At 32.8% G+C, this 14,363-nt stretch overlaps 2 protein-coding genes across 3 annotated transcripts in view; both read left to right on the plus strand.

Annotated features, from left to right (window-relative positions):
• Positions 1 to 11,676, plus strand: part of LOC126726298 (uncharacterized) — a 96,422-nt gene extending 84,746 nt beyond the window's left edge. Inside the window, exon 8 of the mRNA XM_050431531.1 lies at positions 11,635 to 11,676. The gene's annotated coding sequence lies outside the window, so the exon portion shown is untranslated. The remainder of the gene's footprint in view (positions 1 to 11,634) is intronic.
• Positions 4,063 to 14,363, plus strand: part of LOC126726289 (probable LRR receptor-like serine/threonine-protein kinase At3g47570) — a 167,207-nt gene continuing 156,906 nt past the window's right edge. The window contains exon 1 of one of the 2 annotated variants that reach the window (XM_050431516.1): positions 4,063 to 4,632. In XM_050431516.1, the coding sequence (XP_050287473.1) occupies positions 4,197 to 4,632 (436 nt within the window). In that variant the 5' untranslated portion in view covers positions 4,063 to 4,196. The remainder of the gene's footprint in view (positions 4,633 to 14,363) is intronic. The other variant, XM_050431515.1, reaches the window with a different exon arrangement.

Consider the following 14,363-nt stretch of genomic DNA (forward strand, 5'->3'; position numbering starts at 1 on the left):
CTAGTATATATAAAAAGATTATAATATGAAAAACATACATGAACTAAATGGATGATCTAAAAATTTAGAAAAAAATGTTTTCCACTAAACATAGCTTAATTAGCAAAAACTACTCGGAAATATTGTGTGGGTCAGAATTAGTAAAATTGGGGTACAAGAAGAAAAATAGAGTACATTGGGTAAAATTGGGTACATTGTTTAGTTTTTTTAAACTAATCTTTGTTTTCACTTCCGTGCAATAATGTAGTAGACTCACTTTCTAGTTGGTCAGCTAGCTCTCTAGGTTCCTTAGGATCATCTAGTGCTTTGTAGTATGCATTGGAGAGATAGAATCTGCTCTTAAGGTTCATGGGTTTGATTAAATCATGGTTCCTCTCTCGTTGTGATTAGGCTTTACTAGTTCAGATCCTTCTTGGAGTTCTTCTTGGGAAAACTTGTGGTACCATTATTTTTTAATGTTCATGTTCCTTTGGATTATTAATTTTGTAGGTGCTGAAGTTCTAGGATTGAGTGCAAAATTAAGCCCAATGTTGATTTTGAACCTTTTTATATATTCCTGGTTGATTCTTACCAAAATTCTTATTTGCAATCGAATATGCAATTCTTATTTAACTATCTGTAATCTATGTCCATTATTTTCCTTTTTCTATTTCCACATGATTTTCTATAAAGAATGGTGGTGTGAAGGCTCTTATTTAACGGCAAAAATAACCAAATACCACTATTTTTTGAAATTATTAGTGTTTTACCACTGTTTGAGTAATATTTAGTAATGTATTACTTTTTAAAACTCAAGTGTCTGAAACTCAAGTTTAAGAAAATCAAATACCCTAAAAAATGTCACACAGAACTCAATTATGTGGAACTCGAGTACATTGCAATGGGTTACACGAGTTTATGATACTTGAGTATTATGTAAAAAGGTCTGGTTAATGTGTGCTCTTAGTGCATACATTAAACTTTCTATTTTTGGAAATATTTTCTCGAAAATTGAAAAAGCTGTCATTACTTTTTCAATTTTGAAAATTTCTTTTTTCAAAAATAGAAATTAATGTGTGTCTCAAGAGCACACATTAGTAAAATCCAATGTAAAAACAACTCCCACTTCCACAGCACTTACTCAATAAACAATTGTGATTGTACTCACACAGTCAACATTTGTGACTTTGGGTTTCTCTTTTTTCTTTCTTTTGTCAGGGTCACATGGGAAAAGGTAGCGAAAAAGTTTGAATATGTAAAAACAATTCCCACTTCCACAGCACTTACACAATCAACAATTGTGATTGCACTCACATAGTCAACATTTGTGACTTTGGGTTTCTCTTTTTTCTTTCTTTTGTCAGGGTCACGTGGGAAAAGGTAGCAAAAAAGTTTGAATATGTAAAAACAATTCCCACTTCCACAGCACTTACACAATCAACAATTGTGATTGCACTCACACAGTCAACATTTGTGACTTTGGGTTTCTCTTTTTTCTTTCTTTTGTCAGGGTCACGTGGGAAAAGGTAGCGAAAAAGTTTGAATATGTAAAAACAATTCCCACTTCCACAGCACTTACACAATCAACAATTGTGATTGCACTCACACAGTCAACAATTGTGACTTTGGGTTTCTCTTTTTTCTTTCTTTTGTCAGGGTCACGTGGGAAAAGGTAGCGAAAAAGTTTGAAACACAGGCAATACGTTATGGGTCGTGTTATGCCCGTTAATACCCAGCTTTTTTGTAGTCTTTTACCCGGTTTTTAGGTGTTTTTTATCGGATGTGGTTCAGCTTTATTGGAAAAGAGAAAAATTATAAAGAAACCAAAATACCGTCATTCACGTCTCTCACGGTCTCACCAACTCAGGCGTAGTCAAGCACTCAAGCATCTCACACAAGAAAACAACACCAAATATCTTACAGGAAACAACCAACATATAACAAAAAAATAAAATAAAATAAAATCACAATCCTCAGGAAACAACCAGCATTAGTAGATCCAAAAAAAAAAAAAAAAACCATCTCACAGAAAAACAACCAACATCAGTACATCCAAAAAAAAAAAAAAAAACCCATAAGAACATATGGGAGAACATAAATTTTTTTTGAGGGAGATGAACTGGGTTGATGGAGGGGAAATCAAGGAGGAGACGAACTGAGTTAGAAAAGAAAGCTGTGAAAAGAAAAATAGAAGACAAGGAAGTTCAGCCAAGAGTTTCATATGGGAGAAAATTTTAAAAGATGAGAAGGGAGAAGCAGAAAGGATGGGTAAGTGTAAGGGTGAAACAAAACCGTGTGGTTGAGAAAAAAAGGAGAAGTAAAAATAAATAGGTTAAAGTAAAAGGTGGCTTGATGGGATACGTGTCTATCATGGAAAGAATTTTACAAAATAAAAATTACAAATTGTATTACAATACAATATATTATCACAAATTTTTCACAATAGTTAAGTTGTCAAATCTTTCATATGTGAAAATAAAATAATAAAATATTAGATTAGGATTGACCACAACTAAAAACAAAAAATATTGTGAAAATATTGTTACATTTTATTGTTAATAGTTATGTCATCAATAAATTTTTTAAATTCCAAATTTTTGTAGATTAAAATTATGCATAATATATGCACTTTATTTCCTCAAAAAAAATTATGCATACTAAAATATAAGTTTTTGTGGTTTTTGTGTTATTTACACAATATTTTCATAACAATTTCATAATAAAGTCTACGCAATAAGTTGTTATTAGTTTTTATCTGGATCTACTAGTGACATTAATATTTTTTTATCTACCATTAATGAAAAAGAAAAACTAATGAAAAAAATATAGGAAGATCAATTACGAAATTAAAAGACGAAAAAAGAAGACGAAGATTTGTAACCAAACAAATAAGGAAGGATAAGAGAACATAAATTCACAAGGGAACTCAAATTTTAAATTTTCTTTTTCAACTCTTTACCCTTTATTTATTCTACTATAAGAGGCTAGGGGTGTCAACCAAGTCAACCTAACCTATTGGTTTGGGTCAGTTTTTAGAGGTTGATGAGTCAGTAAATTTGCCTAACCCAATCCACCTATATTTAATATATATTTTAAAAAAAATTATTATTTATTCTTTTGTTTATCAATTGAGTTAGGATAAAGTTATATTAAAACAAAAATTAAAAAAAACAATCAACATCATATTATGTGATATATGAATTATATATTACAAATAAAATGAAAATAATAATACATTCTTGAGACAATTCATTTAAGTCAAAACAATCCATTGGAACAAATTGATGAGCCTCACTTGCATCTATATTGTCATACATTGGTGCTATATTAAAACAAGAGATTAAAATATAAACATCATATTTTATGATAAATGAAATGTAAATTTATAAATAAAATAAAATTATAATACCTTCTTAAAGGGGTTCATTTAAGTCAAAATAATATTTTGGAGTAAAGTAGTGGCTCTCACTTGCAATTACATTCCCATCCATTGATGCTATAATACATGTATTAGAAATAAAAATTAACATCATATTAATTTTGGTGCTATATAAAAACAAGAGTTTAAAAATATTCTATGATAAATGAAATGTAAATCACAACTAAAATAAAATTACAATACCTTCATGAAGTGGTTCTTTGAAGTTAAAGCAATCTTTTGCAACTACACCCTCATCCATTAGTGCTACAATATACATGTATCAAAAATAAAAATTAACAACATATTAATTTTAACCTATTTTTTAAAAATAATTATGAATCAACTAAAATACAATAGTGGTACCTTGTTTAATTATTCCTCAATCAAAAATTGACATTTCTTCATCTCTTCTTCTCTTTGATATTGGTAAAGGGGAAGAAGTTTAGTTTGATATTGATAAAATGAAAGAAAGTGGATGGTAAAATATTGGTAAAAAAAGATTTAGTAAAAAATAAAAAGTGGAATGGAGGAAAATGTGTTAAGAGTGCAATAGAAGGAAAAAGTGCCCTCAACTATTGCCAGCCGTGTCCCATATTAAGAGGGCAAATTTGTCCAATTTTTCCCCACAAGTTATGCCATGCTTTTTCTCTAATTTACTCAATTTTTTTATTTATGTGGGACGCACTAAGGAGAACCTTAACAAACAAGCACCGGAACATTCTCCATAAACATATACTGTAGAAGTCTCTTGTGAGTTGTGATAGCCTCTGATACTCCAAACTCCAGAGAGCCTTCTATGTCTCCCTTCACACTCATGATGCTAACTAAAAGGCGATCCATTCTCCTGCTCTTGGCTTTTCTGTTAGTGCAGCCATGCATACTTCACTTGTCCCACTCTTCCAACAACTTTACAGATCAATCAGCTCTCATTGCCTTCAAATCTGAAATCAGTTCTCATCCAAATGATACTATCTTCTCTGCCAGTAACTGGTCCACAACAGCAAACTTCTGTGAGTGGTTTGGGGTCTCTTGCAGCCGACGCAGACAAAGAGTCACAGCCTTGAACCTTTCCTATGTGGATCTACACGGCACCATTTCCCCTCATATTGGCAACCTCTCCTTCCAAGTCTCACTTGATCTTCGAAACAACAGCTTCTCTGGTTCTCTGCCGCATGAGATTGGTAATCTACACCGCTTGAGGGAACTTTGGTTGTCAAACAACCTATTGGAAGGTAGTATTCCTCCGACTCTACATAATTGCCAGAAGCTTGAAGTTTTATATCTTTATGGAAACAACTTAAATGGTTTAGGCATGTTACCAAGGGTTCGCGAAATAAACCTTAGTCAAAACAAACTTATGGGTACAATTCCATCGTCCCTCGGCAATATGTCGTCATTAGAGTTCTTGGCTTTGTATTACAATAGCCTCACTGGTGCATTTCCTCTTGTCATCTTTAACTTGTCTTCTCTAAAGAGTATTTCTATTGGATTCAATAACCTCTCAGGAACCCTCCCAGTGGATCTTTGTAGCCATTGTCCTAATCTTCAAGGACTGTATATTTCCAAAAACAAATTCAGCGGTAAGCTCCCCTCACAGTTTAATAACTGCAGAGAGCTTTTAAAATTATCTCTATCATACAATATGTTTGATGGAAGTATTTCAAAAGGTTTTGGGAGTTTAAAAAAGCTTGAAGTCCTCTATCTTGGAGGTAACAACTTAATTGGAAACATTCCTCCTATCATAAGCAATTTATCGATGTTACAAGTGTTTTATGCTGAAAGTAACAACATTAAAGGAAGCGTGCCAAGTGATTTATGGCGTCTCCACAATCTGAAGGAATTTTGTATTGGTGATAATGATCTCACTGGGACAATACCCCAAAATATTTTCAACATTACCTCTCTACAAGTACTCCACTTGTTGGATAATTCCTTGTCTGGAAATCTTTCATTCGATACTAGGATCCCTTGCCCTAATCTTGGAAGCTTGTTTCTTGGTCTCAACAACATTAGCGGTCGTATCCCATCATATCTTTCAAATTGTTCCAACCTCGTCGAAGTAGATTTATCTGGAAATTTACTCTCTGGGCCTATACCTAGAAGTCTTGGAAACTTAAAATATCTCAAATTCTTGAGTCTAGCTTTTAATCAACTAACAGAGGAATCTGGGCATCAAGAGCATAGTTTTCTTACATCTTTAACCAGTTGCACATCTTTAGAGGTGCTAGATATTTCCCTCAATCCCTTGAATATTACAATTCCGGAAACCACTGGAAATTTTTCGGCTTCGCTTAAAGTCATTGGTGCAAGTCAAAGCCAAATAAAGGGTCAAATTCCAATGGGAATCGGTTCTTTGAAAAATTTGACCTGGCTTGATTTGAGCTATAACAATTTGTCTGGAAATTTACCGTCAACATTAGGGGGATTAAAGGAATTGCAAAGATTGCATCTTAGTGACAATAATATTGGAGGAAACATTCCAGAAGAGCTTTGTCAGCTAATCAAGCTGGGAGAACTATTTCTCTCAAATAACAAAATTTCTGGATCCATCCCAAATTGCATTGGAAACCTCAATCTTTTGCAGAGATTAAACTTGAGTTATAACAAACTGACATCATCAATCCCATTGAATGTGTGGAATCTTGAAAATATGTTGTTCTTGGATTTATCATCAAATTCCCTTTACAGATCTTTATCTCCAAACATGAAAAAACTCAGAGCTATTGAGTACTTGAATTTATCTCATAACCAAATTAATGGAAAAGTTCCAAGTATCATTGGTGCTTTTGAAAGTCTTCGTAATCTTGATTTGTCAAAGAATTCATTTCAAGGAGACATTCCAGATTCTTTTGGGCAATTGAAAGGAATGGATTTGCTGGACCTCTCTAACAATAATCTCTCAGGTGCAATTCCTAAGTCTCTGGAGGCACTTCGGTTTCTCAAGTATTTGAATTTGTCGTTCAATAAGTTATCAGGAGAGATACCATCTGGTGGACCTTTTGCAAATTTCAAGGAAAAATCATTTTTAGGTAATGAAGCACTTTGTGGGAATTCAATTTTTGGAGTTCCAGCTTGCACGAGTCCCAATTCTAAAGGAGCAAGGATGAAACAACTTTTGCTCAAATATATTATTCCTAGCATTGCATCAATTATAATCTTTGCAATGCTTGTCATTATGCTAAGAAGACATCCACAATATAACATGCTTCCAAGTTCACTTTTCACATTACCTACAGTGGATTGGAGAATGATATCATATCAAGAACTTTGTCGTGGGACAAACAACTTTTGTGAAAGCAACTTGCTTGGAATTGGAGGGTTTGGTACTGTGTACAAAGGGATACTGTCTGATGGGACTACTGTTGCTGTAAAAGTTCTAAACCTGCATTTGGAGGATGCTTTTAAAAGTTTTGATGCTGAATGCAAGGTGTTAAGGGCATTACGACATAGGAATCTAGTTAAAGTCATTAGTGTATGCTCCAATCCCCAGTTTAAAGCTTTGGTGTTGCAGTACATGTCAAATTATAGCCTTGAAAAGTGGATATACTCTCACAACTACTGCTTGAATCTTGTTCAAAGAGTAGGCATTATGGTTGATATTGCATCGGCATTAGATTATCTCCATAATGGTCAATTAGAATCCGTGGTGCATTGTGATTTGAAGCCTAGCAATATTCTTTTGGATGAGGACATGGTTGCACATGTTGGAGACTTTGGCATTGCAAAGATTTTAGCTGAAAACAAGGATGCAACCCAAACCAGAACCATTGGTACAATTGGCTACATCGCACCAGGTATACATGAAATCACCTCAATTCATTTAATTTCTTGGCTAATTTTGTGAATAACATTAGTAGTGGCTAATTTTAGGAATAAGAATGTTGCATGGTAGTTCAAACCAGCTCGTAATCTAGTTGCATTAGATTAATAATTTGTTTTATCTAGTCAAATACAATTTAATCCAATAGTACTTCAATACTAGTCTCGTAAATGCATCCATGGTATTGATATGGCTTATTGCTTAGTCTATGTAAAATAGAAAAAAGCCTCACATTTTACCTAATAAATCTCAAAAACCTCCTACATCAACCAATGTAAAATTGTGCAAAATTCTACTTTTGCTATAGTGTAAATATACACAGTTCTGTAGCTTTGCAAATGCATATTTTAATAATTCTTTACTTCACCCCATGAGGAAGAGAGAGATATGAACTAAACTACTAATAAAAAATTAGTAAAGAAATAGTATTTTAATGAAAAGTAGTATAAAATAGATAATTTAATGTTAGGTGTTTTGAAAAGTGAGTATGTAATATAGAAAAAAAAAAGGTTCATATACTAAAATAGAAAACTTTTGAACAAGCTAATGCAAATGTTCTCCTTGTTTATAGCCATCAACAATATACAAAGGTATTACTCCAAAAATATATATATATATATACAAAGGTAATGATCTCAATAGATTAGTTTTCCTAAATTGACTATAAAAGTTTAGTTGTGGTGATCAATCTCCAAGGCTCATTTTGAAGTCTAACTTAAATGAAGACACAAATGAATATGTAGATATGAAGGAGTGTACATATTCGGCTCGGGAGCTAAACATAATTCCAAAAGTATATAGCCAATATTAAGGACACAAATTTCTTCATAAATTGTCAATAAAAGTTTTACACAAACCTGCCACTAATACCAATTTTATTATTTACAAATCACAACCTGCCACATTAATGATTGTGAAAAAAGTACACTACATTATGCGTTAAGCTAGACAATCATTCCTAATAACAAAGTTAAACCGTAAGGACATAATAGCAAATGGACACACAAAGAATTGGTTAAGATACAGTTGAACCAAAAATAAATAAATAGAAAAATCTAGCATACACATATATAATCAATTGATGGATTATGAATGGATACAGTTAAAATCTTTTTTCTTTTTTCTTTTTTTAATTTTTAAATCCTTGTATGAATGGGGTGTTGGTGTGTGTACCCACTAAAAGTTTTTATTTGTAGAGTTTTTACTTTGTTTGGACAAATATGTGGATCATTAACTTAAAATTTTGTTGACATATATGAGTATGACAGAGTATGGTTCTGAAGGGAGAGTATCCACCAAATGTGACATTTATAGCTATGGGATAATATTGTTGGAGATGATCACAAGAAAAAAACCTACCGATGAAATGTTTGTTGGAGATCTAGGTATGAGGCAATGGATTGCTTCACTTCTTGACAGAATGGAAGTTGTGGACGATGGTTTGCTTAGTATAGAAGCTGGAAGAGATGTAATTGTCATGCAAACTATCCTTTCATCTATCTTGGAATTAGGCTTGAGGTGTTCTGAAGAATTACCAGATGAAAGACCTGAAATCAAGGACGTGGTGGCCAAGGTTAACAAAATCAAATTGGCACTACTTGGAAACAGAAATAGGGGTGTCTGATATTTACGGTATTGCTCAAGTTTTTTTTCAAGGTGTAATTTTGTTACCCTAGTTTGGTATGTCATCTAATTTTATAAGCTTTACAAGTAGTATGTTACTCAGGACCAAAATCAGTCAAAATTATCTCAAGTTATTAGTATTTGTAGTTAATATGCCAAGCTTTTAAATTATTGAATAAAGATATTCGGTTTGACATTCTAAAATCTTTTTGAATAAGAAAATCTATACTCCTAGTTTCAATAGGAAAAGAATGTCAAACGAAAAATTTCATACTCCACGCCCACAATGCGTGTGGTTGTATGTGCTTGTAGCAGCTATAAGAAGGGCATTAGTACCAACTGAATGAAGGACCGACAAATTCAATTACACAAATGTTTGCTGGCAATAAGTTGAGCACTTTTTTGTTTGTTTTTTTTTTTTTTTTTTTTGCTTAATAACCTAAGCACGATTTGAAAGAAGGTTTAGCTTGAACTTGATCTTCTAGAATTTAGCGAAAAGAAGCCCTTTAGTGAAAATATGGGCTAACTCGTGGGGTACATAGCATCATAATGCCACCATAAAAATACCCTTTCCTTAACAAAATAAAAATCAATCTTAACCCCATGTGGTATTGTTTTATGTGTTAACTAGTTAATTGTGTGACACTTAACCCACTAGGCTTTTGAATATTTTACAAAACCTCCATGTGGTATTTTTTGTGAAAATAATATCGAAACTTATAGTTGCTTTCCCTCAAAGTCGGTCTTCTTATTCTATTCTTTACAGAATGAAAGTTTTTGGTGACTTTCTTTACTTTCAGATATGAGGAGGAGATGAAGTCTGCAGCAGATTTCGTGGAACCCGCCAAGCTTTACAAAGCCAAACCCCATGGCTCTCTCTTTTGATTTTCCTTTGATGTGTGCACTGTTGAGATTGTTTGTGACTTTGTATTTCTGGAATGGGGTTTTGATTTAGCTTTCAACATGGGTTTGGAAATGAGGTAGTCTTTGTGGTGGCAGTTTGTTGAAGAAAGTTGGGTTTTGGAATAGATTAGTGTAAGAAAGGCGAAGACATGTTGGGTCTTTTGATTGAATTTTTTTTATAATTGCAATCTGTTATAAGTTCTGTCATTTGTATTTGTCAAAGACTAAATTATTGTTAAATGGTGCATTAAAAATAATTTTTTCTTACCAACTCCTGGTTAATTAACACTTACTTGATAGTGGCTGCTAGCTACTTTTATATTTGTTAGGGGTGTCTCTTTCTTTAGAGAATTTATTAGCTGAATGCAATTACTTTCCCCTGTATTCTGTATGATAGGAGGCTTTGTATTGTTTTTAATTTCTGAATAATAAAAATATGAAATTAATAAAAGGCACCTTTAATACTTAACTATTTTGTATTAGCGAGGATGGTTGTTTTCTGATTTAAGAAATGAGCTTGGTTGGTTCTATTAGTACTTTACCATTTAGTATTGATGAGTTTACCACTTAATTGAGTTTATTGTTATCTTCAGGCCAATTAATTTTGGGAAGTTTCTAAGTCAATTATAGTACTTTTGATTGTTGAGTTTTTTTAGTCATTATTCTTTCTTTGTCTCTAAAAAAATCAGGTTTCCTTTATGTTTAAATATCTTCTTTTTTCTGTTTGGCAATATATTCTTTTGACATACAATATAGGCTTTACCTTTTGGTGCTTATCTTACATGCATCCCATGTTCTAGGATTGTGCCCTGTACTGTGCCTTTTCTAAGAAAATGTTTTACCTATAAAAATACAAAGTAGCATACAATATATACTTCTTTTTAGGGGGATGTCTTCATTTTCATTTGTTGGCTAATGTGTGTCCTCTCTCATCGTCTCGTGCTCAGCTTCCTCCCAATGCAGGTACATCAATTATTGATGGCTTGAAGAGATTGTACATTGAAAAGCCAAAGCCACTAGAAGTTGCATATATTTTATTTGGCTAGTTCCATATTAATCTTTTAAACTAGAGGCTGTGGTTTGCAAAATGGAGATATTTAGATCTTTCTAGTTTTGTTGTCAAGTGTACACTCTAGATTCTAAGGCCTCTGTAGCAGAGGATTGATTTTTATTTACATTTTTGCAGACAAATAGTGATTTTGATGCTAAACCCATGGTCTTTTGGGTCAATATTCAACTGGAAAGACAACTTTTATAAAACATTTGCTAAAAATGAACTACCCAAGTTAGTTAAGTTTTTATTGCTGTTTGTCCCTTCTGATTTGTTAATATGACTGGATCACAAAGATAAATGTCCCTTTAACATGTATGAGCAGGTGCTCACATTGGACCAGAGCCTACAACAGATAGATTTGTTGTTGTTATGGTATCACAAGTCGCCCTCACTTTCCTCTGTTATTTATGAAGGCTAATTAAGTTTAAGTGGACTATAGAAATGCATTTGGATGTCATTTCAATATCTCAAGTTGTTTGAGAATTATCACTCCCAAGTCATAATTGCCAAAGAGCCCCCCCGGTCCCCCGCTATTTTTTTTTTTTCCCCTTCCTCTTCAGACAGTGAGTGTAGATCTGACAAGTTGCAAACAGGGCTTTCCGAATAGCTTTTCTTTTGGGAAAATATTCACCCCCCCCCCCACCCCCCACCGTGGTTTCCCTTAAGAAAACCGAACCTCATGAATTTTTGAGTGTAACACTTAACCCATACAAAATCTCCCTGTGGTATTTTTTGTGAAATAGTCTGGAAACTTATAGTTGCTTTCCCTCAAAGCTTGTCTTCTTATTCTATTTTTAAATAATGAAAGTTTTTAGTGACTTTTATTTTATACAGAATTTTTGGTCATGGAATCTTGCACGAATAATTTCCTCTGAAACTATTTGTTGCCATATAGGTAATTTCCTCTCATTTGCTCTCACAGTGTTTCTTACTAGTTAGTTCTACGCAACTTATGACCATTTTATCTTCCTCTATTGGTTTTTGTCTTCTCTGTTTTCTTCTTGTGTTTCTTTAATATGTTGTGTGATTCCATGATAGTTGGCATTCTCATCTGTGGCTCCCTATCATTGTTTAGTTTTAATTGACCATACTTGACAAGTATCCTTTAGTGTGTGTGTCTATATATATATATATATAAAGATTACAATCTGAAAAAAAAAATGTAATACTTGAACTAAATGGGTGATCTAAAAATTTAGAAAAAGCTGTGGTTTTGAGGATGTTGTTGTTGTGTGTTCTCCACTAATGACCTTACATAGCCTAAGAAGCAATAATTACTAGAAAATATTGTGTGAGTCAGAATTAGTAAAATTGGGTACAAGAAGATAAGTAGATACCCATTTCGTTTTTAACTAATCTTTCTCTTCGCTTCTGTTTAATAATGTAGTAGACTTATTGTTAGGAGGTAACTACAAAATTGCTTCTTTAATTTGTTGCTTTAACCTATTTGCTCTCACAGTGTTTCTTAAAAGTTAGCTCTACACAGCTTATAACTGTTTTATCTTACTCTGGTTGTTTTTGTCTTCTCTATTTTCTTCTTGTATTTCTTAATATGTTGTGTGATACTACACGAATAATTTTATTTCCATGGTAGTTGGCATAGTCATATGTGGCTCCTTGTGAACATTGTTTAGTTTTTATTGATCATACTTGACAAGTATCCTTTAGTATATATAGCTTTTATTACAATATGAAAAACATACCTTAACTAAATGGGTGATCTAAAAATTGAGAAAAAACTGGTTTTTAGCATGCTGTTGTGAGTTCTCCACTGATGATCTTACATAGCCTATGTAGCAAAAACTATTAGAAAATATTGTGTGAGATAGAATTAGTAAAATTGGGTACAAGATGAAAAATAGAGACCCATTAAGAAAACTTTTTGTACCATTATTTCTGAATGTTCATGTTCCTTTGGAGTATGGTTTCTATAGATGCAGAAGTTCTAAATGGTCATATATGGTTAATTGTCCCCCATTGTTTAATGTGGTGTCTTTGGAGGGAAAGAAATAGTAGGTGTTTTGAAGATAATGAGAGATCCATACCAAACCTCAAGTTATTTTTCTTTGGAACTTTATTGGATTGGTTGCTTGCTTTGCGAAACCAATCATTCACCTCTTTCCTTGATTTTCTTGATTCTTGTAATTTTGTACTTGACTGTTGACCCTTGTACACTTCTTGTGTACTAGGGTGTCTCTTTTTGATATTAATAAAACTTATTATTTATCAAAAAGTTCTAAATTTGCACCTTTTAGATTCATCATGTTGATTCTCCCCTCCACCACCCCCCCCCCCCCCCCCCAAACAAAAAAAAAGAAGAAATCATCTAGTTTCTAAATCTTGAGTCTAGTTGTTGCCTCCTTATAGGAAGTTCTAGGATTTCTTCTAGTGGGAACTACAGACAAATCTTCTTCTTTGCCTTTTGATTTTTACTTCTGCCGCTGCATAATCATATGTCTCAAAGCTGAAACAATATTTGGGCTGAAATTTATGAAATAATAAGTATTGTCTAAAACTCTGGGAGGAGTTTTTTTCTTAGATATCTAGGATAGTGCAACCCTCCCACAATCTGGTTCATCTTAATAATTTGGTTGCCTTTTTTTCCAGGCATTACACATCTTTAATATTTGTTAAATTGGGGGTCTAGAAGAAGACCTAGGTTTTTCTTGGCTAGATTTCAGCCTGATCTAGTTTATCTGATAGCTGGGAGCTTGTGTTTCTCCAATTGGTCTAAGATCTAGTATAATCTAAGAGATGTTATTCTCGATTCAATATATGATGATGATGATCCTTCTCTTTCTAACCCTTCTTGATGTCTTCATCACACTTGTTAAATTGTAATATCCTACTACTAAAATTTTATTGTATTTTATAGACAGCATTCCTATGATTAACAAACTTTACATGTTTTAATATGACTAATACATAAAATACTCCCTAGCATTGCGCAGGTTAAATGCTAGTTTATACAATGGAAGTAACTTATTTATATCTCGGTTTATAGAATCAATTTGATTTTGTTCATATTTTAGTTATGTTGCTGAATATATAATGTTTGGATTCTTATGCTGCTTTTGACTTGTATTAAAATAATTAAACATTATATTTTCCAATTAAAAAAAAAAAAAAGTGTGATGGGATGATTTTGTTGTGCCTTTACAGGTTGATATGCACAAGCATGCTCATTTGTGTGGACTTTCCGATAGATTTGATTGGTTGTTGTTTCCCCTTTGTTGTAGTAGCTTACTGTCTCCAATTTTTTTGCCTCCATATTTTGAAAATTTTAGTCATCCTCCTATTTGTTCAATGCTGTTTAAATGGTTCTGACTATTTGGATTTTGATGCTAAATATAAGCTCAATTATTAAAACTAGCGACAAGTAAGCATGAGGAAGTAAAGTTTTGTATCAGTAAGCATTAGTAACAACAACAGTGTAGCATCAACACTTGTTACTAGACACCATCAGCTTATTATAAGAGGCAGTTTATTAGTAAAGTTTTGTGTCATCTTTGTAATTGAAGGTTAGAGTCATTTGCGTATTAATTGATTGTGTCATGTGCTTA

This window comes from Quercus robur, chromosome 5 (assembly GCF_932294415.1).
Source record: "Quercus robur chromosome 5, dhQueRobu3.1, whole genome shotgun sequence".
NCBI lineage: Eukaryota > Viridiplantae > Streptophyta > Magnoliopsida > Fagales > Fagaceae > Quercus > Quercus robur.